General features: G+C 42.5%; 1 protein-coding gene across 1 annotated transcript; it reads right to left on the minus strand.

Annotated features, from left to right (window-relative positions):
- Window positions 1-10140: 10140 nt before the first annotated feature.
- Window positions 10141-27916, minus strand: LOC115167042 (glucose-6-phosphate isomerase). Its single transcript, XM_029721076.1, has 18 exons — window positions 27728-27916; window positions 26825-26915; window positions 26567-26635; window positions 26252-26371; window positions 25955-26038; window positions 25652-25798; window positions 25105-25176; window positions 24956-25000; window positions 24787-24840; window positions 22535-22595; window positions 22331-22374; window positions 22082-22234; window positions 21602-21731; window positions 21314-21390; window positions 11727-11855; window positions 11361-11436; window positions 11173-11239; window positions 10141-10871 (listed from the first exon to the last, which is right to left on the minus strand). The coding sequence occupies exons 1-18, from the start codon at window positions 27844-27846 to the stop codon at window positions 10748-10750; spliced, it is 1662 nt and encodes a 553-aa protein (XP_029576936.1). The 5' UTR covers window positions 27847-27916; the 3' UTR covers window positions 10141-10747.
- Window positions 27917-27979: the final 63 nt, after the last annotated feature.

Raw genomic sequence — 27979 nt, forward strand, 5'->3', positions numbered from 1 at the left:
TTACTCAGTACATTGTTGAAGCACCTTTGGCAGTGATTACAGCCTCGAGTCTTCTTGGGTATGATGCTACAAGCTTGGCACACCTGAATTTGGGGAGTTTCTCCCAATCTTTTCATCAGATCCTCTCAAGCTCTGTCAGGTTGGATGGGGAGCGTCTTTGCACAGCTATTTTCAGGTCTCTCCAGAGATGATCGGGTTCAAGTCCGGCCTCTGGCTGGGCCACTCATGGACATTCAGAGACTTGTCCCGAATCCACTCTTGCGTTGTCTTGGCTGTTTGCTTAGGATCGTTTTCCTGTTGGAAGGTGAACTTCACCTCAGTCTGAGGTCCTGAGCGCTCTGGAGCAGGTTTCCATCAAGGATTTCTCTGTACTTTGCTCTGTTAATCCTTTCCTTGATCCTGACTATTCTCCCAGTCCCTGCCGCTGAAAAATATCCCCACAACATGATGCTGCCACCACCATGCTTCACCCTAGGGATGGGGTATTGTGTGTAGATTGATGAGGGAAATAAACAATTTAATACATTTTAGAATAAAGCTGTAACGTAACAAAATGTGGAATTTCTTTCCCAATGCACTGTATATAGCCAAATCATAAAAGCAACAATCAAAGTCTAGGAAGAAGGGTAGGCCTGTCACGATCTTCAAAAGAACTGGACCAAGGCACAGCGTACGTAGCGTTTCACATCTTTATATTGTAAAGTGAAACTTCAGCAAATACAAAACAATAATCGAACAAACGAAACGTGACGTTCTGGAGTGCTCACAGGCAACTACACCTAAACAAAACAAGATCCCACAAAGCACAGTGGGGAAATGGCTGCCTAAATATGATCCCCAATCAGAGACAACGATAAACAGCTGCCTCTGATTGGGAACCATACCAGGCCAACATAGAAATAGAACAACCTAGATTATCCACCCTAGTCACACCCCGACCTAACCAACATAGAGAATAAAAGGCTCTCTATGGTCAGGGCTTGACAAGGCCAGCCAATAAAAATGTGTCTTAAGCCCTTCTTTAAAAGCCCCAGAAGTCTGATCAGCCCTGAGATTGTCAGGAAGGGAGTTCTAAAGGCGTGGTGCGTGGGAGGGAAAGACACGGTCTTCCATTGTCCGGAGCCGGGTCCTGGGTGCATGAAGCATTTTGGCTTGACCATAGGGCGCATGGAGGTTCATAGGGGGAGAGTACATACCCCATTTAGGGCTTTGTAGAACAGGAGGATAATTTAATTTTAAAGTCAATTATTTGAGGGACAGGCAGCCAATGGAGGTCAGCAAGGATGGGGTGATATGGGCAGACTTTTTGTTTGTGTCAGAAGCCATGCAGCACTGTTTTGAATGAGCTGTAATGTATGAATTGAGTGTAAAGGCAGGCCCCCAAATACTGCATTCCCATAATCAATTCTGGAGAAAACTAATGCATGGATAAGCTTTTCTGCATCAGAAGTGGTGAGACAGGGTCTTAGGCGGACTAATGTGGGCATTGAAGGAGAGAGCAGGGTCGAATTTCACACCCAGGTTGATGACTGAGGAGAGGTGAATGATGTGGCCATCTATGGCAGGGAAGATGCTGCAGGAGTTGGTGATCTGCTGTGGGGTGCCTATCAACATTACCTCTGTCTTGCTGTTGATGAGTTGGAGGAAGTTATTCTGCATCCAGTATTTAACCTCTTCCAGACAGTTGGACAAGGTTGACAGAGCAGATGTTGTGTCAGGCTGTGTCAGGGTTTTAATGTAAACCTGTGTGTCATCTGCGTAGTGTAATTGGACACTGTTGTCTGAAATCTGGCCAAGTGGAAGCATGTAGAGCAGGAAGAGAAAGGGTCCTATCACCGACCCTTGTTGGACACTGCAGGTTATGGTGGACTCCTCTGATCATGCCTCACCAAGGGTGAAGTACTGCTTGTGGTTAGAGAGGTAGGAGGTAAACCAGTTTAGGGCAGTCCCACAGATGGCTCTCTGAGGCGCTACAGTAGAATGGTGTGATCTACTGTGTTGAAATCAGCACTTGCAGTACCAGTCAAAATTTTGGACACACCTACTCATTCAAGGGTTTTTCTTTATTTGTACTATTTTCTACATTGTAGAATAATAGTGAAGACATCAAAACTAGGAAATAACACATATGGAATCATGTAATAACCAAAAAAGTGTTAAACAAATCAAAATATATTTTATATTTGAGATTCTTCCAGGTAGCCACCCTTTGCCTTGATGACAGCTTTGCACACTCTTGGCATTCTCTCAACCAGCTTCATGAGGTAGTCACCTGGATTGCATTTCAATTAACAGGTGTACCTTGTTAACTTTTTAGTGACAGGGGGCAGTATTCGGAAATTCAGATGAATGACGTGCCCAAATTAAACTGCCTGCTACTCTGGCCCAGAAGGTAGGATATGCATAGTATTAGTAGATTTGGATAGAAAACACTCTGAAGTTTCTAAAACTGTTTGAATGATGTATGTCTGTGAGTATAACATAACTCATATGGCAGGCAAAAACCTGAGAAAAATCCAACCAGGAAGTGTGGAAATCTGAGGTTTGTAGTTTTTCAAGTGATTCCCTATCCAGTATACAGTGACTTAGGGTTCATTTTGCACATCCTAAGGCTTTGACTAGATGTCAACAGTCTAGAATGTTGACGCTAGCGTCCCACATTTCCCAGAGAGGTTCAAAGTTTATTAGTGGAATTTATTTCCTTCATAATGCTTTTGAGACTGCGTGAATCAGGCCTTCATGTTCGAATTGCTGCAAAGAAACTACTACTAAAGGACACCAATAAGAATAAGAGACTTGCTTGGGCTAGGAAATATGTACAATGGACATTAGACAAGTGGAAATCTGTCCTTTGGTCTGATGAGTCCAAATTTGAGATTTTTGGTTCCAACCGGCGTGTCTTTGTGAGACATCTCCGCATGTGTGGTTCCCACCATGAAGCATGGAGGAGGAGGTGTGATGGTGTGGGGGTGCTTTGCTGGTGACACTGTCAGTGATTTATTTAGAATTCAAGGCACACTTATCCAGCATGGCTACTACAGCATTCTGCAGTGATACACCATCCCATCTGATTTGTGCATAGTGGGACTATCATTTCTTTTTCAACAGGATAATGACCCAACACACCTCCAGGCTGTGTAAGGGCTATTTGACCAAGAAGGAGAGTGATGGAGTGCTGCATCAGATGACCTGGCCTCCACAATCACCCGACCTCAACCCAATTGAGATGGTTTGGGATGAGTTGGACCACATAATGAATGAAAAGCAGCCAACAAGTGCTCAGCATATGTGGGAACTTGCGAATGTCATGTAAAACGTGTCTCGCAAATCACATCCTGAAAAGGTTATTTGTAGAATTCTCACAAACGCTCCAGGAAACCAAACTAGGGAACTGAATTCCATATCTGAAAACGCCCTTAATTTGAAAAACTGATAAGCCAGCAGGGACAGGAAACATTTTCAGGTCAAAGCATTCTTTGTGGAAAACAAAAAGACCACCACCCCTGCAATGGGCAAGGGCCTTTTCCAGATATTTATAACCAGATGGTGTTGTTCCATTTAGTTTGTAGAAATCTAAATTTCTGTGCCACGTTTCCGTCAAGCAGGGACGCAACTTTCACTGGGGACAATTCTGAAATTGCATTTTTGTCCCCGCCCCCAGTTTTATCATTGGAATGTAATACAAAACAAGGCTGCAGTGTGCTTTAGGACCATGCGGACACACTCTTTGCATTCTCTCAACTAGCTTCATCTGGAATGCTTTTCCAACAGTCTTGAAAGAGTTCCCACATATGCTGAGCACTTGTTGGCTGCTTTTCCTTCACTCTGCGGTCCAACTCATCCCAAACCATCTCAACTGGGTTGAGGTCAGGTGATTGTGGAGGCCAGGTCATCTGATGCAGCACTCCATCACTCTCCTTATTGGTCAAATAGCCCTTTCACAGCCTGGAGGTGTGTTGGGTCATTGTCCTGTTGAAAAAGAAATTGCTGCAGAATGCTTTGGTAGCCATGCTGGATAAGTGTGCCTTGAATTCTAAATAAATCACTGACAGCGTCACCAGTAAAGCACCATCACACCTCCTCCTCCATGCTTCACGGTGGGAACCACACATGCGGAGATCATTCGTTCACTTACTCTGCATCTCACAAAGGCATGGTGGTTGGAACCAAAAATCTCAAATCTCTTTCATAGTGGTTCCTTTCCAGCAATTCGACCACGAAGGCCTGATTCACGCAGTCTCCTGTGAACAGTTGATGTTGAGATGTTTTTTATTTTATTTTTATTTCACCTTTATTTAACCAGGTAGGCTATTTGAGAACAAGTTCTCATTTACAACTGCAACCTGGCCAAGATAAAGCAAAGCAGTGCGACACAAACAACAACACAGGGTTATACATGGAATAAACAAACATACAGTCAATAATACAATAGAGAAAGTCTATATACAGTCTGTGCAAATGAGGTAGGATAAGGGGGTGAGGCAATAAATAGGCCATAATGACATAATTATTACAGTATGGCAAATTAAACACTGGGGTGATAGATGTGCAGAAGATGAGTTGTGTTTGTTACTTGAACTCTGTGAAGCATTTATTTGGGCTGCAATCTGAGGTGCAGTTATTCTAATGAATTTATCCTCTGCAGCAGAGTTAACTCTGGGTCTTCCTTTCCTTTGATGGTCCTCACGAGAGCCAGTTTCATCATGGCGCTTCATGGTTTTTACAACTGCACTTGAAGAAACTTAAAAATGTCTTGAAATTTTCCACATTGACTGACCTTCATGTCTTAAAGTAATGATGGACTGTCGTTTCTCTTTGCTTATTTGAGCTGTTCTTGCCATAATATGAACTTGGCATTTTACCAAATAAGGCTATCTTCTGCATACCACCCCTACCTTGTCACAACACAACTGATTGTCTCAAACGCATTAAATAAATTACACAAATTAACTTTTAACAAGGCACACCTGTTAATTGAAATGCATTCCAGGTGACTACCTCATGAAGCTTGTTGAGAGAATGCCAAGAGTGTGCAAAGCTGTCATCAAGGCAAATGGTGGCTACTTTGAAGAATCTAAAATATAAAATATATTTTGATTTGTTTAACACTTTTTTGGTTACTACATGATTCCATATGTGTTATTTCCTAGTTTTGATGTCTTCATTATTATTCTACAAGGTAGAAAATAATAAAAAATAAAGGAAAACCCTTGAATGAGTAGGTGTGTCCAAACTTTTGACTGGTACTGTATATATTTTTTAAATAAAAAATAATATGTCCCCCCCACTTCTAAATCCAACGTTGCGCCCCTGCCGTCAAGCATAATAGTCCTAAGCCATTGTCACTGACGAACTCTTGTACGAGTAAAGTCTTGTTTGTTACAGAATGCGCATTAAACTGTGCCAGTCTTAAAGGGGCTAGAGTGAGAGGCAGAACATGGACTTTTTTTAACTGTCTGCAGAAAGTCAGAATCTGCACTGCATAGAGGGGGAAGAGGGGGAGGTGTACAGTTCTGTATTGACTATTTTGGCTCATGAATGGATTTCCTACCACCTCTCCATTCTCGATGTTTGAGCTTTTTCCGTAGGATTCCAAGTTGAAGAGGTCCTTTTTTTGAGTTCCTTACTCAGGGTATGTTTAATCTTCTTCAAACTATGAAGGAATCTTCCTAAGTAAAATATGCCAATGTGCCCCATTCCTGTACTTTGTAGTCCATTGTAGTCATCCAGGAGATAATAGGTGAAACTCTTCAATGCAGGTATTCAAAAGAAAACAATCAGCTAGCTTTACTTTGTTGATGCAATTTTTTGTCTGATTTCAACAGTGAGGTAAAAAATTATTGGATAAAAAATATCAATACCTGATTAGCTACTCAAAAGAAAAATGCACATTAAAAAACACTTATAACAATAAATTACAATGAAAATAGCAGAGCATTCAGCCTAGGCTGCCACAAGGGCGCCATGGCAACAATGCCTTGATTCTCTGTCAAGTGTACAGAGAATAACATCAGTATACACAATTAATGCTATTCTGAGTGTAGAGAGATTTATATTTGTCATACAAACTGAATTGCCTAACTTTGCTTTTAAAGTAGTGAACAGAATCAATGTTGAACAGGAAATGTGCTGCTTTTGATTTTGAGGTATTCCCCCCCTGAAGTCCAGAACAAAGGCTGTTAAGGTCTGAGGTTGGTCAGTCAGCAGGCCTGGAATTCAGGAGCGGTTGGTTGTGACAGAACACGGCCTAGAGCTAACACGGATTGGGAAAATGTTTATCAGGGCCAGTGCAGAAAATGAAGGTCAGCACAGGGTGGAGATAGAAAGCATACAAACTGACCTGCTGGACTAGAGTGTTGGGATGGTTCAAGGACAGGTTCAGTGGCAGAGACCACCTTCATATAATTTTAAAAATGTATACTCACCAAAATGTATTTACTTCTGCCGTTTGGTTGTTCTGTGTAATGGATAATTGATAGGCATTGCATTTGGCAGGATTGCAGGAACTGGAAGTAGATAATCTAACTACTGTTATCCCCTCAGGCCATCTCTCTTTCAGACTCTATTGGTGAATGAGTGGGCAGGTAGATTTCACTGGTAAAATATGTACTTACAATAGAGCTCATCCAGGGTCAGACGCGAAGGAGGACGTGTGAGGTTCTTACCAAGCCTCCTAAAATACACCTCAACCCATCCAGATAAATCACACTCAATGTCATTGTAATCTGTTATGACTAACTGAGACATGCTCAGGTATAATTCAGTATGGATGTGTACTGTACTGTATATGTGTAGGCATAAACAGCAGAACAGTCTGTCCCCAACTGGGTAGCCGAGCTGAGCGCTTCTGAACAGTCATGTTCAGTTCAGTCTTCATGAGGAAGAACTCTGGTGTTGGTTGACAGCTCCAGGAGTTGGGGCACAAAGCACTCTTTATGTGTGTGTGAGGGTACCGCCCTGTTACTCAGGGAGCTCTGTGTGTGCGGTATAGCTGGAGCCCCAGGGACCCACTGTGAGGTGAGATCTGTTACACCATACAAAGGAAAGCCTTCCCTCTGGAGCACAGAGATCCCTCCACCACCAGGAGCCCAGGCTGAAATATGCACACAACAGAATGACCTCATACCCAACATGATTCTATGGTTACAGACACGTTAGTCTGTGGTGTTGTATCTAAAAGTGAACCAATGAAATGTGTTAATGTTAAATACTTAACTAGTTAAACATCAAAGCGTGACCTCTGACCTGTTAATATCAATTTGCATAACTGCCCTCTATGACCATCAACAACGTCACCGTGCTGGAGCGATAGAACACCAACTGAAGGCTCAAGTCGATTTACTCTTCACTTCAAAATCACATGGCTTGAATAAATGACAGAGAGGCGGCCAGGGGCCTGTGAGACTAAACAAGCCACAGCTGTCTGTCTGGAGGTTTGGCAGAAATCAAGTTAAAAAGTTGATTGTCGTGGGGGTCATAAAAACCTGGCATGTACTGTATGTCTCAGAGATGTGACTGACAATATCAGTGCCACCCCTGGCAGACTGGGATCCACAATGCCAGGGACCACCCAGAGCCTCAGGCCCCCAGCCCCACTGTTCCCACTGTCCCCTTAGCTTTTATACTTGTCAGCAGTATGATGACGAGGAGCAATGCCTGCCCACGCACTTAGACTAACCTTTATATAACTCTAGTAGCCATGGGAAATATGGAACAGGGCCTGACTAAATGGCCCCTTTTTACAGCTGTAGGCCGAGGGTCCTCCATGTGAGAGATGTCAATAGCAGATTCAGACTGGAGACCAACTGAGAAAATGAGAGGGCCATCCTCTGGGTTATAAGAGGGGAATCTGTGAGTTCGCTTTGCAAGTATTTCAGGAGTAATATTTGCCTTAGAAATGAAATATCCCATGGAAAGTGTGTTGAGGTATGAGATCATATTTGATCAATGGCATTCCTGCAAAGTTCAAGTGACTAGCAAACATAACTGTCGAACTGCAGGGTGAACTTCTCCTCAGAATGAAGTTTTCATGGTACATGTTACACATGCAGAAATGTGTCATACATACAGTATTGACTTCAAAATATTACAGGAAGTTTGTGCTGGTCCTCATTGTTAAGCACATAGCTTAAAAGCAGGAATTCAAATCATCTCTCAAGTGGTGATGAGGCATAGACAAACACAAACCCCAGCTGGCTAATAGCCAGTTAACACAGATCCACTCCCAGGTCCTACTTTCTGTCACCTCTGTGAACTTGGGAATGTGTGTACAGACTGGAGGGGTGACGTTGCCTTGGCGACCGTGGTGTTGGGGCGATTGAGGGGCAGCTCTTAAACAGGCCTCAGTGTGAATGACTGACAGGTCAACCAATAAAGCATGCAGGGGGAATGTGGGGAATGCAGTAGGCATTGTTCTTGAAACATCTCAGGAACATGCTCTGAACTGGCAGTCGTATTCATGTTCAAAATTCATGGTTTCAATGGAACAGTTTGAGCTGCATTCCTGAATGTAACTTGAAAAGTGCATGGGTCCTAGAACGGGTTGGTAGGCTATTCAGCAGACTACTTACTCAAATACTTTTCTCCCTGAACAAGCAGGCGCAAATATAAATCAAGAAAAAAAAATTCTATTTTTTCTCTCTCGCTCCAAAATGATATCAAAACTCTCTTGTTATATTCTGTGCCACTGAGCCTGAAATAACTCAGGCTAAGTTATGATTGAAGTATAGAGTTGTTGCCAAGCAACAGGATTGCTTAGCCCATCCCAGTGTCTTGGGTCCCTGGTTTTTTCTCTTTGTGCTCTTTGGCACTCAATAAATTATAACCAGGAGCAGTTTGGTACAGAGAAAAATAGTACTTCTAGGTTGGGTGAAACAAACATCACATATTCTTGCATACAGTATTATGGAAAAAGCATGTGCGCAGCAAAGTCATCTGTAATGTACTTGCTGGTCTTATGATGAGACATACACTGAGTGTACAAAACATTAAGAACACCTGCTCTTTCCATGACATAGACTGACCAGGTGAATCCAGGTGAAAGCTATGATCTCTTATTGATGTCACCTTCAATCAGTGTGTAGATGAAGGGGAGGAGACAGGTTAAATAAAGATTTTTAAGCCTTGAGACAATTGAGACATGGATTGTCTACGTGTGCCATTCAGAGGGTGAATTGGCAAGACAAAATATTTAAGTGCCATTGAACGGGGTATGGTAGTAGGTACCAGGCACACCGATTTGAGTGTGTCAAGAACTGTAAAACTGCTGGGTTTTTCACACTTAACAGTTTCCTGTGTGTATCAAAAATGGTCCACCACCCAAAGGACATCCAGCCAACTTGACACAACTGTGGGAAGCATTGGAGTCTACATGGGCCAGCATCCATGTGGAACACTTTCGACACCTTGTAGAGTCCATGTCCGATGAATTGAGGTTGATCTCAGGGCTAAAGGGGGTGCAACTCAATATTAGGAAAGTGTTCTTAATCGTTTGTACACTGTATTCTTGCATACAACATCATGGGAATGTACTTGCTGGATTTATGACGAAACATATTCGTGCATTGCACAGCAAAGTAATCTGTAATGTACAAGCAGAAATTATGATGAGACATGGTTTGTTTGAAATTCACAGAGTATTTTGTTTAATGGAGTTTTAGCCGCATATCATAGAGCTTAATGATGATTAAACTGTCTCACATTGAGGGGCCTGCATATCACATGATGTTTTCCAGATGTATTTCTGCCTGCTGTTTGTTTTTCTCTATGGATGGTACTTAGCAGTCTGTGATGTCTGGGGATTTGTGGGGATGGAAAATATAGGAGATAGATTGACCTCTGACCCTGTGTTCCAGAGAATAAGCACAGCAGTGATTTGCTCTGAGGCTGGTTTGGTTTACACTGGGCCAAATCTGGGGTCCTCTAATGCCATCTAGTGATGGTTTGGACATAAAGGAACACTTTCATTCCCCTATGAGTAAAACTCATTGGATTTATTGAGTGTGAATGACACATTCTATAATTTTGAAAGTGGTTTCCATTATTCATACATAAATGCATCATTATCCTCGAGGGTTGTCTGCAACTGCAAACTTCTGAACAGAATGCAGGCTAGAATCAACTAAGGACACAGACAATAGCTTGGTGTAAAGATGTTTATTAAAAGCTTTACTGCCCATCAGTGGAGTGGGATAGTCGGATGTAGTTTACACTCCCCTCCACAGGCTCACTCTACAGTAGCGTACCCCTTTACAGTGGTAAATCCATAACTATAAACTGGGTGGTTCAAACCCTGAATGCTGATTGGCTGACTGCCGTGATATATCAGACAGTATACCACGGGTATGACAAAACATGTATTTTTACCCTTCTAATTACGTTGGTAACCAGTTTATAATAGCAATAAGGCACCTCAGGGATTTGTGGTATATGGCCAATATACCACGACTAAGGGCTGTGTTCAGGCACTCCGCGTTGCGTCTTGCCTAAGAAGAGCCCTTAGCCGTGGTATATTGGGCATATACCACACCTACTCGGGCCTTATTGCTTAAACATACAACAGTACGTAAAATACAGTCCGATGTCACAACAAACAGACAGGACACAGACAGATGATTACAGACATAGAAAGTGCTTCTACTCCTCTGCGTGGTGACTGATGCTGCATTGAGTCTACCTTCACTACAGCCCAGACACCCCCGTCAGCAGGGGGGCAGGACAGGGAGGATGGATGATGGTGGTGGGAAGGTTAGGCGTGGTTCTTCTTGATAAAGTTAATGAGCCCGTTGGTGGAGGAGTCGTGAGAGTGGACCTCATTGGAGCCATGCAGCTCAGGCTCGATCTTCTTACACAAAGCCTTACCCAGCTCAACTCTGAGATAGATAGATAGATAGATAGATAGATAGATAGATAGATAATTTGTAAGTCGCTCTGGATAAGAGCGTCTGCTAAATGACTTAAATGTAAATGTAAATGTAAAATGTAATAGATAGATAGATAGACATAATAATGGACGGAATAGAATAGAATGTCACCAGAAAACTCACCAGAGTGGATAGAATAGAATGTCAATGAAACATTTTTTCATACAATATCATAGGATAAAGGCTCTGTGTGTAATCTGTCATAGACTACACATTATCGAGGAGCTTGGTTTCAAATAGTCACACTTACCCCCACTGGTCAAAACTGTTGATCTCCCACATAACACCCTGGACAAAGATCTTGTGTTCATACATGGCTGTGAAACAAACAACAACACCATACATTGTTACTGGGAACATAACAAGTAAATACATTATTTTGATCAATATTTCAAATATCATTGGTTGTTGGTTCACAGGTCCATATTCAGCTCTTACCAATAAGTGCTCCCAGTGTGAATGGGTTCAGCTTCTTGAAGACAATAGAGTTGGTTGGCTTGTTTCCTTGGAATACCTTACAGCAGAACAAGATGAAACATTTTATATCACACAACCTGTTGTAAGACAGTTATTGCATACTTGTAATTATACAGTGTTGCACCCTGTTTGAAGCTTCTTCCATCCTGATGCAAAACTTATTTTGTCCACAAGGAGGATGCACGTCCCTATCAGAGCGACAGTGTCTGCCCTAGCAATATACACACAATCTCCCCAGTATAACAACAGGGTTTAAGCCCATAGAAAGTCTTAGGCCGGACTGGGGCTGCAGTGGACTTGCGCCATGAGGGATCTGCTCCCACTCACTTTGTGTGGCAGAATGGTTTCCAGGGCCTCTCCTGTCAGGCCGCCGGCCTCCAGTTCCTTCTTAGCCTCCTCTGTGGTCTTTCCTTTCATCAGAGCCTCAGTCTGGGCCAGGAAGTTGGCCATCAGGATCTACAGACACAGAGGATACAACAGGTAAGGCATTATCCCATTATGACATTACACCTGTGCATTATCCCCAGTATCACGCAGCATGAACACTGCATAGGCTCTTTTGTCAGATAGACAGTAAAAGTAGGCATCACTTGAATAACTGAATGATTTGTTCAGTCACTGAATGGGAAGGAATTTACTCCCAGATCATTCCCACATACACCACATTATTTCAATGTGGATAATTGGGTAATATTCGGTTGATATGTTGATCAATTAGATTACAACCTATATTCACCCACTCAAAAAGACAGCCAGAAGTTTGTTGAATTTCCAAAGTGTTATCACTATGCTTTCAACCATCTATTTAAAAGCATAACCAAATTCCAATGGAAAAACAATATCTGATTTTTGGTTTAGTTGTCACCCAAATGTCTGTCATTGCGCTTTCATCCATTTAAAAGCACAGGAAAGTTCAAATAGGAATACACTGACAGATATTTTGTTTATTTATACAACAGATTAATGTGTTATGACTGTGCTTCATCTAATAGCTGAACCAAATGGCCTGGATGGAAGTTGAGACTACTTTAAAAGTACATGGTGCAAGTGATCAATGCGGTTTGAGATTCTATATAGATTATTACAGCAACATGCATGTTTTATAGGATTACATACAGTAAGAAGAAATGTATGGTGACAGTAACTTCATAATGTGGCCATGGATGTGTTACTCATTTTAAGGTTGAATGTTACATTACTTTGTAAGAAAGCCTTAACTTAAAGCTATTTACTATATTACAAAAGTAGTATGGAATTTTGTTTAGTTGACAACGCAACCAAATGTCAACATTTAAAAGGAGATGTATCTACTGCCTGGATAGCTCCATCTGAGCCACTGGCTTAATCCCATTCTTTCACTTTTTGGCTGAGTTGGAGACGTGAATCCAACATATAATTTGTTAACTTGTCGACAAGTTAACAATTGGCTACAGTATTTATTGTATGTCAAAAGTGATATTGAATTGTGTTTGGTTGTCAACGCAACCAAACATCAACATTTGAAGGAGACTTATCTTCATTGCGGATAGTTCCATCTGTGCCACTACTTAGTCTGGCTTTAATTTTAGTTTGTCTACAAATGAATAATTGATATTCTGGATAACATCTCCATCTCAACCAAAAATCTAAATTAATGAATAGGACTAAATCAAATAAATTCAACCTTTTAATGCTCTTGAAATAAAGTTTGATTTGATTTAGTCCTATTCTTTAACTTCGATTTTTGGTTGAGATGGAGATGTGAAACCAACATATCAATTATTCATTTGTATACAAGCCAGACTAAGTCAATGGCACAGGTGGAACTATCCAAGCAGAAGGTACATCTCCTTCAAATGTTGGAAGCGTTGACAACCAAACACAATTCAATTCAGTGTCACTAAATATCATTACATTTGAAATCAACCACAGCTTGAAACCCAAGGCCTATTGTATTAGTTGAATTCTGTTTGTTTTTTTAAATTCTGGGTTGAATTAAAACAATAGCTGTTGATTATTTTGAGAATGCTATATAGTCCTAAATAGCATCATCGATGATATATGAGTGGTAAAGTATGGTCACCTTTCATACGCCTCTGTCCCGAAGCAAGAACCAATTAGCCTGGAGCTAGCCTTACTAGGCCCATCTACTAGGCCCAATTCCCGGCTAGCCGAAGAAGTCCATCAGCCACTCCTTGGGCTTCAATACCTATTTTGCCGATTGGCATGGATCCCCACTGACCCATCACGACTGGACTACCGACGTGATTCGCCCGAGGGGGTCTCTCAACTGGCTCCTCCGTTGCGACGTCCCCTGAATGCCATCCGCTAGCCTGCTAGCCGCAGCCTGCTAGCTATCAAGAGCACATCGGACAAATTCTTTGGCCACTATACCTATTTTGCCAGTTGGCCTGGTTTACCACACGGAGCCCTGCTGATCCGTCTGCCGACGTAACAGCACGAGGGGGCCACAACAGACTTTCTTCTGTCATGACGTCCCTCAAAGGCCCTTCTGCTAGCTTGCTAGCCCCAGCCCGCTAGCTGCCTGAAGCCACTCATTGGACTCCTATGATCACTCAGCTACGCATGCCTATCCCTAACGTCAATATGCCTTGTCCATTGCTGTTTTGGTTAGTAATTATTGCCTTATTTCCCTGTAGAGCCTCTAGCCCTGCTCAATATGCCTTAGTTAACACTTTAGTTCCACCTCCCACACATGCGGTGACATCACCTGGTTTAAATGATATTTCAAGAGACAATATCTCTTTCATCATCACTCTATGTACAGGTTTACCCACACTGTATTCACATCCTACCATACCTTTGACTGTACATTATGCCATGAATCTATTCTACCGTGCCCAGAAATCTGCTCCTTTTACTCTCTGTTCTGAACGTACTGGACGACCAGTTCTTTTAGCCTTTAGCCGTACCCTTATCCTCCTCCACCTCTGTTCCTCTGGTGATGTAGAGGTTAATCCAGACCCTGCAGCGCCTAGCTCCACTCCCATTCCCCAGGCGCTCTCATTTGTTGACTTCTGTAACCGTAAAAGCCTTGGTTTCATGCATGTTAACATTAGAAGCCTCCTCCCTAAGTTTGTTTTATTCACTGCCCTAGCACACTCTGCCAACCCTGATGTCCTAGCCATGTCTGAATCCTGGCTTAGGAAGACCACCTAAAACCCTGAAATTCCCATCCCTAACTAAAACATTTTCCGACAAGATAGAACTGCCAAAGGGGGCGGAGTTGCAATCTACTGCAGGGATAGCCTGCAGAGTTCTGTCTTACTATCCAGGTCTGTGCCCAAACAATTTGAGCTTCTACTTTTAAAAATCCACCTCTCCAGAAACAAGTCTCTCACCATTGCCGCTTGCTATAGACCACCTTCTTCCCCCAGCTGTGCCCTGGACACCATATGCGAATTGATTGCCCCCATCTATCTTCAGAGCTGGTGCTGTTAGGTGACCTAAACTGGGACATGCTTAACACCCCGGCCATCCTACAATCTAAGCTTGATTCTCTCAATCTCACACAAATTATCAATGAACCCACCAGGTACAACCCCAAATCCATAAACACGGGTACCCTCATAGGTATCAATCTAACCAACCTGCCCTCCAAATACACCTCTGCTGTCTTCAACCAGGATCTCAGTGATCACTGCCTCATTGCCTGCGTCCATAATGGGTCTGCGTTCAAGCGACCACCCCTCATCACTGTCAAACGCTCCCTAAAACACTTCAGAAAGCAGGCCTTTCTAATCGACCTGGCCCGGGTATCCTGGAATGATACTGACCTCATTCCGTCAGTAGAGGATGCCTGGTTATTATTTAAAAGTGCTTTACTCACCATCTTAAATAAGCATGCCCCATTCAAAAGAATTTGAACTAGGAACAGATATAGCCCTTGGTTCACTCCAGACCTGACTGCCCTTGACCAGCACAAAAACATCCTGTGGTGCTGCATTAGCATCGAATAGCCCCCGCGATATGCAACTTTTCAGGGAAGTTAGGAACTAAATATACACAGGCAGTTAGGAAAGCAAATGCTAGCTTTTTCAAACAGAAATGTGCATCCTGTAGCACAAACTCAAAAAAGTTCTGGGACACTGTAAAGTCCATGGAGAATAAGAGCACCTCCTCCCAGCTGCCGACTGCACTGAGGCTAGGAAACACTGTCACCACCGATAAATCTGCGATAATGGAGAATTTCAAGAAGTATTTTTTCTACAGCTGGCCATGCTTTCCACCTGGCTACCCCTACCCCGGTCAACAGCCCTGCACCCCTCACTGCAACTTGCCCAAGCCTCCCCAATTGTCCTTCACCCAAATCCAGATAGCTGATGTTCTGAAAGAGCTGAAAAATCTGGACCCCTACAAATCAGCAGGGCTAGACAATCTGGACCCTCTCTTCCTGAAATTAAAAGCCGAAATTGTTGCAACCCCTATTACTAGCTTGTTCAACCTCTCTTTCCTATCGTCTGAGATCCCCAATGATTGGAAAGCTTCCGCGGTCATCCCCCTCTTCAAAGGGGGAGACACTCTAGACCCAAACTGCTACAGACCTATATCTAACCTACCCTGCCTTTCTAAGGTCTTCGAAAGCTAAGTTAAGAAACAGATCACTGACCATTTCGAATCCCACCGTACCTTCTCCGCTATGCAATCTGGCTTACGAGCTGGTCCTGGGTGCACTTCAGCCACGCTCACGGTCTTAAACGATATCATCACCACCATCGATAAGAGAGAGAGCTCTTGCTGCTGGTGATTCTTTGATCCACCTCTACGCAGATGACACCATTCTGTATACTTCTGGCCCTTCTATGGACACTGTGTTAACTAACCTCCAGACGAGCTTCAATGACATACAACTCTCCTTCCGTGGCCTCCAACTGCTCTTAAATGCAAGCAAAACTAAATGCATGCTCTTCAACCGATAGATGCCCACACCTACCCACCCGTCCAGCATCACTACTCTGGTCGACCGATTATGATTTTTCAACGCCGATACCGATACCGATTATTGGCGGGTCAAAAAAGCCGATACCGATTAATCTGACGATTTTTATATGTATATATATACTGCTCAAAAAAATAAAGGGAACACTTAAACAACACAATGTAACTCCAAGTCAATCACACTTCTGTGAAATCAAACTGTCCACTTAGGAAGCAACACTGATTGACAATACATTTCACATGCTGTTGTGCAAATGGAATAGACAACAGGTGGAAATTATAGGCAATTAGCAAGACACCCCCAATAAAGGAGTGGTTCTGCAGGTGGTAACCACAGACCACTTCTCAGTTCCTATGCTTCCTGGCTGATGTTTGGTCACTTTTGAATGCTGGCGGTGCTTTCACTCTAGTGGTAGCATGAGACGAAGTCTACAACCCACACAAGTGGCTCAGGTAGTGCAGCTCATCCAGGATGGCACATCAATGCGAGCTGTGGCAAGAAGGTTTGCTGTGTCTGTCAGCGTAGTGTCCAGAGCATAGAGGCGCTACCAGGAGACAGGCCAGTACATCAGGAGACGTGGAGGAGGCCGTAGGAGGGCAACAACCCAGCAGCAGGACCGCTACCTCCGCCTCTGTGCAAGGAGGAGCACTGCCAGAGCCCTGCAAAATGACCTCCAGCAGGCCACAAATGTGCATGTGTCTGCTCAAACGGTCAGAAACAGACTCCATGAGGGTGGTATGAGGGCCCGACGTCCACAGGTGGGGGTTGTGCTTACAGCCCAACACCGTGCAGGACGTTTGGCATTTGCCAGAGAACACCAAGATTGGCAAATTCGCCACTGGCGCCCTGTGCTCTTCACAGATGAAAGCAGGTTCACACTGAGCACATGTGACAGACGTGACAGTCTGGAGACGCCGTGGAGAACGTTCTGCTGCCTGCAACATCCTCCAGCATGACCGGTTTGGCGGTGGGTCAGTCATGGTGTGCGGTGGCATTTCTTTGGGGGGCCGCACAGCCCTCCATGTGCTCGCCAGAGGTAGCCTGACTGCCATTAGGTACCGAGATGAGATCCTCAGACCCCTTGTGAGACCATATGCTGGTGCGGTTGGCCCTGGGTTCCTCCTAATGCAAGACAATGCTAGACCTCATGTGGCTGTAGTGTGTCAGCAGTTCCTGCAAGAGGAAGGCATTGATGCTATGGACTGGCCCGCCCGTTCCCCAGACCTGAATCCAATTGAGCACATCTGGGACATCATGTCTCGCTCCATCCACCAACGCCACGTTGCACCACAGACTGTCCAGGAGTTGGCGGATGCTTTAGTCCAGGTCTGGGAGGAGATCCCTTAGGAGACCATCCGCCACCTCATCAGGAGCATGCCCAGGCGTTGTAGGGAGGTCATACAGGCACGTGGAGGCCACACACACTACTGAGCCTCATTTTGACTTGTTTTAAGGACATTACATCAAAGTTGGATCAGCCTGTAGTGTGGTTTTCCACTTTAATTTTGAGTGTGACTCCAAATCCAGACCTCCATGGGTTGATAAATTGGATTTCCATTGATTATTTTTGTGTGATTTTGTTGTCAGCACATTCAACTATGTAAAGATAAAAGTATTTAATAAGATTATTTCATTCATTCAGATCTAGGATGTGTTATTTTAGTGTTCCCTTTATTTTTTTGAGCAGTGTATATACACACACACACACACACACACACACAGCTCTGAAGTGACAACGATACTGAAGAGTCTGCTTAGGAGACAAATACTCTCAACTGTTTGAATAATAAAAATAGAGTTTAAGTTACCTGTGATGAATGCTGAAAACAAAAACTGTAATTTCTATATGCAGGAAATCCTATTTTAATAATGGGCATGATAAGAATTGACTACCAAAGTGTGAGTCACAATTCCCATGACACCTTCTAGCAAAATCTGAAAAGCGGTTCCTTCATTTATTCCATAGGATATTTTTAGATTAACTTAAAATAAGGTCAGTGTTTGGTTTAGGCTTACACCACCTTGCCAATTTTATAACTGTGTAGATATCCATAGGATATAACTCTGATCAATATAAGCGAAGATACATTTTTTTGTAGAGTGGATTTATGAAAATATGTTGACAAACGTTACCTAGTGAGATTTACACGGGTATCAAAACGCCGAGGCGGTTTAAGCACAAAACACAGACCTTATTTGAAGTAGATCAAGACATTCTCTATGGAAGACATGAACGGTAAAATAACGAAGGAACCCCTTTCAAGTTCAGCCGCAAGTTATTACAGGAATTAGTCGACGCGTCGACTATTTCTCTCTAAACCATATATCTTTGACTATTACGAGCCTGCTGCTGCCTACCACCGCTCAGTCAGACTGCTCTATCAAATATCAAATCATAGACTTAACTATAATATAATAAACCTTAGGTCATTAATATGGTCAAATCCGGAAACTATCATCTCGAAAACATTATTCTTTCAGTGACATACGGAACCGTTCCGTATTTTATCTAACGGGTGGCATCCATAAGTCTAAATATTCCTGTTACATCGCACAACCTACAATGTTATTTCATAGTTCCGTAAAATTCTGGCAAATTAGTTCGCAACGAGCCAGATTCTGTATACCCTGATTCTGCGTGCAACGAATGCAAGAGAACTGACACAATTTCACCTGGTTAATATTGCCTGCTAACCTGGATTTCTTTTAGCTAAATATGCAGGTTTAAAAATACATACTTCTGTGTATTGATTTTAAGAAAGGCATTGATGTTTATGGTTAGGTACAGTCGTGCAACGATTGTGCTTTTTTTTCGCAAATGCGCTTTTGTTAAATCATCCCCGTTTGGCGAAGTCTGCTGTCTTTGTTAGGAAGAAATAGACGTCACAGTTCGCAACGAGCCAGGCGGCCCAAACTGCTGCATATACCCTGACTCTGTTTGCAAGAGAAGTGAGACATTTTCCCTAGTTAAAAGAAATTCATGTTAGCAGGCAATATTAACTAAATATGCAGGTTTAAAAATATATACTTGTGTATTGATTTTAAGAAAGACATTGATGTTTATGGTTAGGTACACATCGGAGCAAAGACAGTCCTTTTTCGCGAAGGCGCACCACATCAATTATATGCAAAGCAGAACAGGCTAGATAAACTAGTAATATCATCAACCATGTGTAGTTAACTAGTGTTTATGATTGATTGATTGTTTTTTTATAAGATAAGTTTAATGCTAGCTAGCAACTTACCTTGGCCATGTAAAGCAGGTGGTTAGAGCGTTGGGCTAGTTAACGTAAGGTTGCATCCCCAAGCTGACAAGGTAAAAATCTGTCGTTCTGCCCCTGAACAAGGCAGTTAACCCACCGTTCCTAGGCCGTCATTGAAAATAAGAAGGTGTTCTTAACTGACTTGCCTAGTTAAATAAAGGTAAAAAAATAAATAAATAAACATACAAAAAAATAAAAATTGGTGGCCAAAAATACCGATTACCGATTGTTATGAAACCTTGAAATCGGCCCTAATTAATCGGCCATTCTGATTAATCGGTCGACCTCTACTCTGGATGGTTCTGACTTAGAATATGTGGACAACTACAAATACCTAGGTGTCTGGTTAGACTGTAAACTCTCCTTCCAGACTCACATTAAGCATCTTCAATCCAAAATTAAATCTAGAATCGGCTTTCAATTTCGCAACAAAGCATCCTTCACTCATGCTACTAAACATACCCTAATAAATTTGACTATCCTACCGATCCTTGACTTCGGCGATGTAATTTACAAAATAGCCTCCAACACTCTACTCAGTAAATTGGATGCAGTCTATCACAGTGCCATCCATTTTGTCACCAAAGCCCCATATAATACCCACCACTGCGACCTGTATGCTCTCGTTGGCTGGCCCTCGCTTCATATCCTTCGCCAAACCCACTGGCTCCAGTTAATCTGTAAGTCGTTGCTAGGTAAAGCCCAGCCTTATCTCAGCTCACTGGTCACCATAGCAGCACCCACCCGCAGCACGCACTCCAGCAGGTATATTTCACTGGTCACCCCCAAAGCCAATTCCTCCTTCGGCCGGCTTTCCTTCCAGTTCTCTGCTGCCAATGACTGGAACGAACTGCAAAAATCACTGAAGCTGGAGACTCATATCTCCCTCTCTAGGAGGGAGACAGCACCAGCTGCCAGAGCAGCTCACAGATCACTGCACCTGTACATATCCAATCTGTAAATAGCCCATCCAACTACCTCCTCACCATATTGTTATTTATTTTATTTATCTTGCTCCTTTGCACCACAGTACTGCTACTTGCACACTCATCTTCTGCACATCTATCACCCCATGTTTAATTTGCCATACTGTAATAATTTTGCCACTATGGCCTATTTATTGCCTCACCCCCTTATCCTACCTCATTTGCACACACTGTATATAGACTTTCTCTATTGTATTATTGACTTTATGCTTGTTTATTCCATGTGTAACTCTGTGTTGTTGTTTGCTTTGCTTTATCTTGGCCAGGTCGCAGTTGTAAATGAGAACTTGTTCTCAACTAGCCTACCTGGTTAAATAAAGGTGAAAAAATCCCCAAAATTCCCTTTGGAATGACTTGACAGCAATAGTAAATCTAATTTGTTTTTAAGTGGAGATCTCTCAACAATCATTCTCACAATAGCATATTGGTAATCGTCCGTAACAAATATCATAGCTAAGCAGTGCTGGGCTTGGTTAAAACCCTGGATGGGAGGTCAAAGGGTAGCTGCAGATAGATACATTCTCCAGTAGGAGGAGCTGCCCAGATCTGACGTTGTTTTAAAGGTACAAATTCAACATATTTTAGATCCAATGTATTTTACACATAGATTAGACATCACAATACGTTTTGCAAATTGACAAATTACGTTGAAACAATGTTGATTTAACCAGTTTGTTCCCAGTGGGTTGGTAGTGCTGGAAGATGTGTCCTGTAGGGGTAGCCTACCTTATGGTGCTTGCTTTCCCTGATGGGGTGCTGTGTCTGGGCAGGGATGAGGAAGTCAGCGGGGACCATGCGAGTTCCTGTGGAGGACACAGCAGTCACACTGCATCTGGGACTAATATAACATATTACTCTTCCATAACATACATACTCATCCATTTCAGCTGACCATTAATCAATATGTTGAAGAGCTTCTGGACCAGTCAGCAACATTATTTGGGTATGAGTTAAGAGAATATGAACTTTCAAAAGTCCGATTTTAACTGGACAGTTACTTTAAGGAGGCAGTACCTTGGTGAATGAGCTGGTAGAAGGCGTGCTGTCCGTTGGTGCCAGGCTCTCCCCATACGATGGGGCCGGTATGGTAGTTGACACGTTTGCCATGGATAGTGATGTACTTTCCATTGGACTCCATGTCACCCTATCACATGAATTGAGCATCTTCAGTGTTCCGTTTCAGTTACATTTAAACTAATACTAAAACAACATTATCATCAGGCTATTTAACCTTGACTTAGTATGCACAGTAAAACACATTTCCATTTGATCAATACAAATCTGACAATATATGCGAACACAGCATACCTTCAGGGCAAGGAGTGGGTGTATACATTTTTATAGTATTTATAGTAAATTGCCAAAGTAGACTGACACATTCTTCACTGTGTTTTGCTTTGGCTGTTTACTTATGTTACACTCAGTCATGTCTTAACTGTGGTAATGACTCTTAACCCTGGTAAAGGCTCTTAACCCTGGTAGTGACTGGCGGACCTGCTGGAAGTAGGCAGCGAATCGGTGCATGTACTGGTCATAAGGCAGCATGGCGTGGGTCTCAGCCTGGAAGAAGTTGATGTACCAGACACCCAGCAGAGCCAGGAGCATGGGTGCGTTCTTCTCCACAGGGGCTGTTTTGAAATGGTTGTCCTACAGAAACAAGAGGGGGTCAACTCACACGTATTCATCTGACCAATAGAAAAGTTTCCAAGTCTTTGGACAGTGAGAATAATTGGCTGTACTTACCATCCAGTGAGCCCCTCCTAGAAGCTTCTCGAAGTTGTCATAGCCTGGGAAGAAAGAAAAGACCAGAGACTTTGAGTTATACTTCAAATATCTCCTTTTAACAACTGATTACAAAGGTTATTCTACTCAGGTAGAGTACAGGCAGCTGATCAAAGCATTAGAATATCTAACCGGGAGAATAAACCTACAACATAATGTACATACCGATGTGCAGAGCAATGGACAATCCAATACAAGACCACAGGGAATAACGTCCACCAACCCACTAAAACACAGCAACAATCTGGTTAGAAATGTGCACAATATAAACAAACATTTCTTTAGCTTAATAATAATTTTCACAGTACAACTTTGAATATGCAACATGTATTCTTTCCCCCCAAAATGTAGTGACCCTAACACCAATGTTATGTACCTTAGAAACGTGACTCTTACTCAAATTACTTGACTATTTCAGTGCTGTGCATTCTGGTCTATGTATTTGATATTAATTGGTGTCTGGTGATGTCCTGAGAAGATTCAGAAACCTCAGAGAACTCTGAAGCTTATGTAATTGAATGTGACACAGAGACGGGGAACTGTGCCCAAACTCACTTGGTCCTACAGCTTGCCCCAGAAAGAGGCCCCCTGCCTCTAAAAATTCCATACCATTGTCTTCAAATTCCTTACCATTAACCCTTATCTATCTGTGGTGACACATTTCAGCCCACTGCAGAGAATGAATACCCCATATTACACAGCACTTCATTTGGGTAATAATATAATAAACAGTGTGTAATAAGTCACAAATAGCCATGTAGGCCTATATATGAAAAGGCAGACCCCAACTTCTAAATATTCTCACATCTCATAATTACTTTCAATGTGAATGCCACTAATCAGTAGTGGTGCGTGGGTAAAATCACTGGGGAAGCCAATCCAGAAAAAAAGCCATAATACAATCTATGTGTTGTGATAATTGCGTTGTTTGCTCTATAATCTGGTAGTTCATACGCCATGACACCCTGATACACTATATAGGCCTAAGGCCGAGTGGCACAATAAATTCAACCACACATTTGTTACATTACAAAAACAAAGATAAACATCTGTCCGGTCAAGTCCACTAAACATATTGCATGTAACAAACAGTTACATGACCTACCTACAGCATGGTCAAGCAAGGTAATGTTTTCAACATTTTCGGACCACTAAACAACTATTGATTTAGAACACAGAGAGTTACCGCAAGTCGTAAAGACAACAGGAGCTGCCTCCACTATTCCAGCACCATTTTAACTTCAACATTTCAACATCTAATCACCTATTCTTAGTATAATACAGTGACAACTAAAAGATACAAAAAACGATTTAGTCCAATCAACGTAAGTTAAATATGACGTGACTGTCCATGGTAATGATTTATCTATGTGTGTGTGTGTGTGTGTGTGTGTGCGTGCAAGTATAAAAAACATGTTGACTCACCCTACGTGTAGAGAAACGCTAATACCATCCTCCTCTTGTATGTTGCCTAAACGGTCTATGACAGTACACGCTTTTAGTTTTTGTTGTCCTAGGCTACCTAACTAACATACTTGCTCGCTAGCCTAACTTCCTTTCATGGGCAACGATATGCCAGGCCAACTAGTTAACATTACCATACTACATCTAGCAACATGTTGAACGTCCATCCTCTCAGGCCAGGGGCACAATGTATGAATTTATGATTGGGTCAGAATCGCCGTTACAGTCATTGACCAGAACGGAAAATTAAGTAAAACCACAAGTCCAAATCCCTATCTCCATCGATGGCTAATTTAGGAAAGGGACGATTTTACCTAGCTATCTAGCCACCAGAGGACAACAGGACAACGAGATTCCACAATTCAAGGCTTTTTCAGATATACGCTACACATACTGAAACAGAGGGGCGCTGTTTCGTTCGCTCGGATGCTTTCTCAGCCTCTTGCGAATTGAAGGAAATTTATGAAACACAGAGTAGAGTAAATATTTTTTCTTGGTCCATTTTTGGGGAAGCCTGGCTTCCCTGGCATCCATGAATACGCACCGCTGCCTTTTATACATCTTACTTCTGAGAGCAAGCAGCTATCTTTGCTCCGACGTGAAAGGGCACGGCATGTTATAGCCGTTGCCCTTTAAATACCAACAATGTAACTAAATGTAGCTGTCTGACCTTTGATGTGACCCAGCCTTTACAGTAACCTCTCGAAGGGAGAAGGTCGCTACCAATAATATAATACTCTTTGAGGGCAGAGCTGGAGAGGGCGGCTTCTGATTACCCCACAGCTGCCAGCCTGTGAGCCCAGGCACCTACTTCACAGGTCAGAAGTCTATGCTATTTATAGTTGTTGCCTAAGTCCCCCGTCAAAAGCCTGTGATTGCAGGAAGAGCACTGTACTACCCCAAATGCACTGCACGCATGACATATTCTGCATCATCAGATAACATGCACTCACATCCCAGAAGCCAAACATGTTGTCAGGATCAATGCCAAAGGCCTTCACTAAGGGCTGCAGAAGAGATGAGATAGAAAGAACAGAATTAGAATGTTATTTTATTTTACAGCAACACATGCAGAGCATATCACTGCATTTATGATGGTGTGTTGCAAAAATAAGAACTTACGCCGGCAGTGGAGAGCGCCACAAAGTGCTTGGCAACAGCAGATTTCTGTAAAGAAGACAATGTTTCATTTAACATACTTTGCATTCATCTTCGATAATAGAATTCAACTCCTTTCCTTGTATTTTTCTAAAGGTAAAAAGGCTACCCACATCTTTAGCGTGCTCAATGAACCATTCCTTGGCAGACTCTGCGTTGGTGATGGTCTCTTGGGTGGTGAAAGTCTGAAAAGGGACAGACAGTTAGATCACTACAGTAACACCAAAGACATTGCATTTCTAATGTGTGTTTAGGCTACTGTGTATAGTACTAAACCACTAGCAGTTCATACTAATCTCTTCATCAATTCTCAGGGCTGGGTGACAGTAGGAAAGCCATTCAGACACAATTTTGGCTGCAACTCTACAGACGCATAGGAGAGAACGTACGACATGGCATGCAGCACCAACTGATCCCTTTGTTTCAATGGAATCATCCATTGTATCAAACAACTGTTGCTGCTAAAGCTGAGTGGAACTTTATGAGTTTCCATATTATCAGATGCACAGTTTCTTTGCTCTTTGTCAATGTCTTTTGTATGTCTTTCTTGTAAATTTTTTAGGCCAATATTGAAGAAGAATATCTCTCTCTCAAGTGTTCAGACAAAACAATAAAACCAATGAATGCACTGGTACGGTAAAGACAACCAAAAGCAGGCACCTTGGAGGCCACGATGAACAGGGTGGTCTCAGCATTGAGCTCAGCAAGAGTTTTGGCGATGTGTGTGCCGTCAATGTTGGAGACAAAATGCACACGGGGACCTCCCTTGGAGTAGTTCTTCAGTGCCTCAGTCACCATTAGAGGACCCTGGCAAAGAAGACACAACAAATACACGGTGATGGCCGAGGTAGCTTTCACACCTAATAGTGAAACATCATATTGCCTTGTTAAATAAAGGTTAAATAAAAAATTAAAATAAAATATTGACACTTTAACAAATGATACGTTGAGAATTTGACTTACCAGGTCAGACCCACCAATGCCGACGTTCACAACGTCTGTGATGGACTTTCCAGTCCAGCCCTTCCACTCGCCACTGCGAACTTTCTACACCAGACACAAACGAGTAGACCATTGAAAAAAGTGCCTACACAATTCAGTCAAATTGAATTTGTTATGCCTTGAATGCCACAGGGAGATAGCTAGCAATTCTATGTATAAACGGTACTGTAACTATTCAAATTGGAAATACAAACGGTCTCACTAAGAGATTTGGGGGATTGCTACGAAATTGAGACCCTTGAGTCAGCTCCCACTCACGTGGCAGAAGCCCTTCATCTTCTCCAGGACTTTGTTGACCTCAGGCATCACATCATGTCCGTCAACCATGATGGGATGGTTGGAGCGGTTCCTCAGAGCCACGTGGAGCACGGCACGACCCTAACCAAACAGGAGGAGGAGATACAGTAAGGACACACACTGATATACGAATTACAGCAAATGTATGTAGTGCCATTGATTTGTTTCAAGCCAATTTCTGAGGAGGTGTCAGGTGTGTTACATTTGGCCATTCTTTATCACAATGATAATAACATTGGTAATAAACCACGCTCAGGCTAAAGCTCAGATAGGCACCTCAGTGAAGTTGATCTTGTCTCCATGGAACATCTTGTCCCTGGCGGCCTCAATCCCCCTCGACTTCCCCTAGAGAAAACATATATTCATCTATTGGTGGGCAAATGGGCCTTCCATGTCAGAAAGGTTGATAGAGTACTGGACGCACAGCAGAAGAATAATGTTTTTGTAATGACTGTAGGTAAATGCCAAATACAGTATGGCTATTTGTAATTGTTGTGTTATTTGAATCATTATGATAGAGAAGCAGCCATTTACCAGTTCGACCAACATCTTCATGACATCCTCAGTGATGAGATTCTTAGAGTAATCAATCAGAATGTCTCCATGATCTGTCTTCAGCGTTGTGCTGTTCAGACACAGAACATTTGACAGGGTGAGTGATCTGTTTCCACAGAGATCCTATTAAATGAGAGATTCTATATGTAATTCTATGTCTGTTTCTGGATTTAGGCAATTCGCTCAATAACCTTTTGCCCACAAGTTACAAAATCAAACAGCCCTTTACTATTAAACAAATATAAATCTGTTTTGTTTCACCACAAGCATTTTGTAGTGAATTTGAGGGGTAGCCCAATCGCACCTAAAACCACTTATTTCTAATTCCAAGGCAAGCAGGGTATCCCAATTCTATTGTTTGCTTGTGTATGTGGAAGCGCTTGTAATGCACTTGAGAAGGTTAGGGTTATTACAATACAGACAGGAATACTGACAGACATCAGACAACAAACCCGCACATCACTAGCAGTACATGAAGAGAGTTCAGAGTTCACAAGTCTACATATAGTGACAGTGCTGTGCATTTTTTATGGTGTGGAAGCCCATAAGCTACTCTGATAAAAGGCACTACTTCATATTTTGGGGAAGGAGACAGTTGCACCTGAATTAATTATGTCACTGATGCAATTGCAAAGATCTCAAATTGTATGGTCGTTTTTTATTGGCAGTGGCATCTGTTCATGATGACACATTATGTGCTTTTAGCCTATGTCTAAAGGTAATAACTTGAAGTGGAGACAACATTTTCTGATGGACAGCATTTGAATTTAAATCACATTTTATACTGGTGATGTAATAATGTTTTTGAGAATAAGGATACAGTGTGTATCTTCAACAAATGAACACTGACAATTTCAAAATAAATGCCAACCATAAAGATACCTGAATTTGTGGAATCTCTCCTTGTCTTCCTCAAACATCTTCCTCATGTTGAGGTGCAGAGCATGTTCATGGTACCATTTCTCCAGTTTCTGGAAGGTTGGGTCGTGTGTGAGTCCCATGGTGTCGAGAGGTGTTGGGCGCGGTCCTTTCAGCTCAACTACCCTGGCTGAGTGAGACGGTAAGGCGCGAGAGGAGAGGCATTTGAAGGGCAACCAACCCGCTACACTCGCCCCTCCTATAATAACGTGATAC

Source organism: Salmo trutta, chromosome 29, assembly GCF_901001165.1.
Source record: "Salmo trutta chromosome 29, fSalTru1.1, whole genome shotgun sequence".
In the NCBI taxonomy this organism is placed as follows: domain Eukaryota; kingdom Metazoa; phylum Chordata; class Actinopteri; order Salmoniformes; family Salmonidae; genus Salmo; species Salmo trutta.

Excerpts from the sequence above, each read along its gene's own strand:
- LOC115167042 (XM_029721076.1), bottom strand. The coding sequence starts at position 27,846 with ATGGGACTCACACACGACCCAACCTTCCAGAAACTGGAGAAATGGTAC. Across the intron at positions 26,916-27,727 it reads GAGAGATTCCACAAATTCAG|CACAACGCTGAAGACAGATC; the intron begins GTATCTTTATGG and ends GTGTCTGAACAG. Across the intron at positions 21,732-22,081 it reads TCGCTGCCTACTTCCAGCAG|GGTGACATGGAGTCCAATGG; the intron begins GTCCGCCAGTCA and ends TTCATGTGATAG.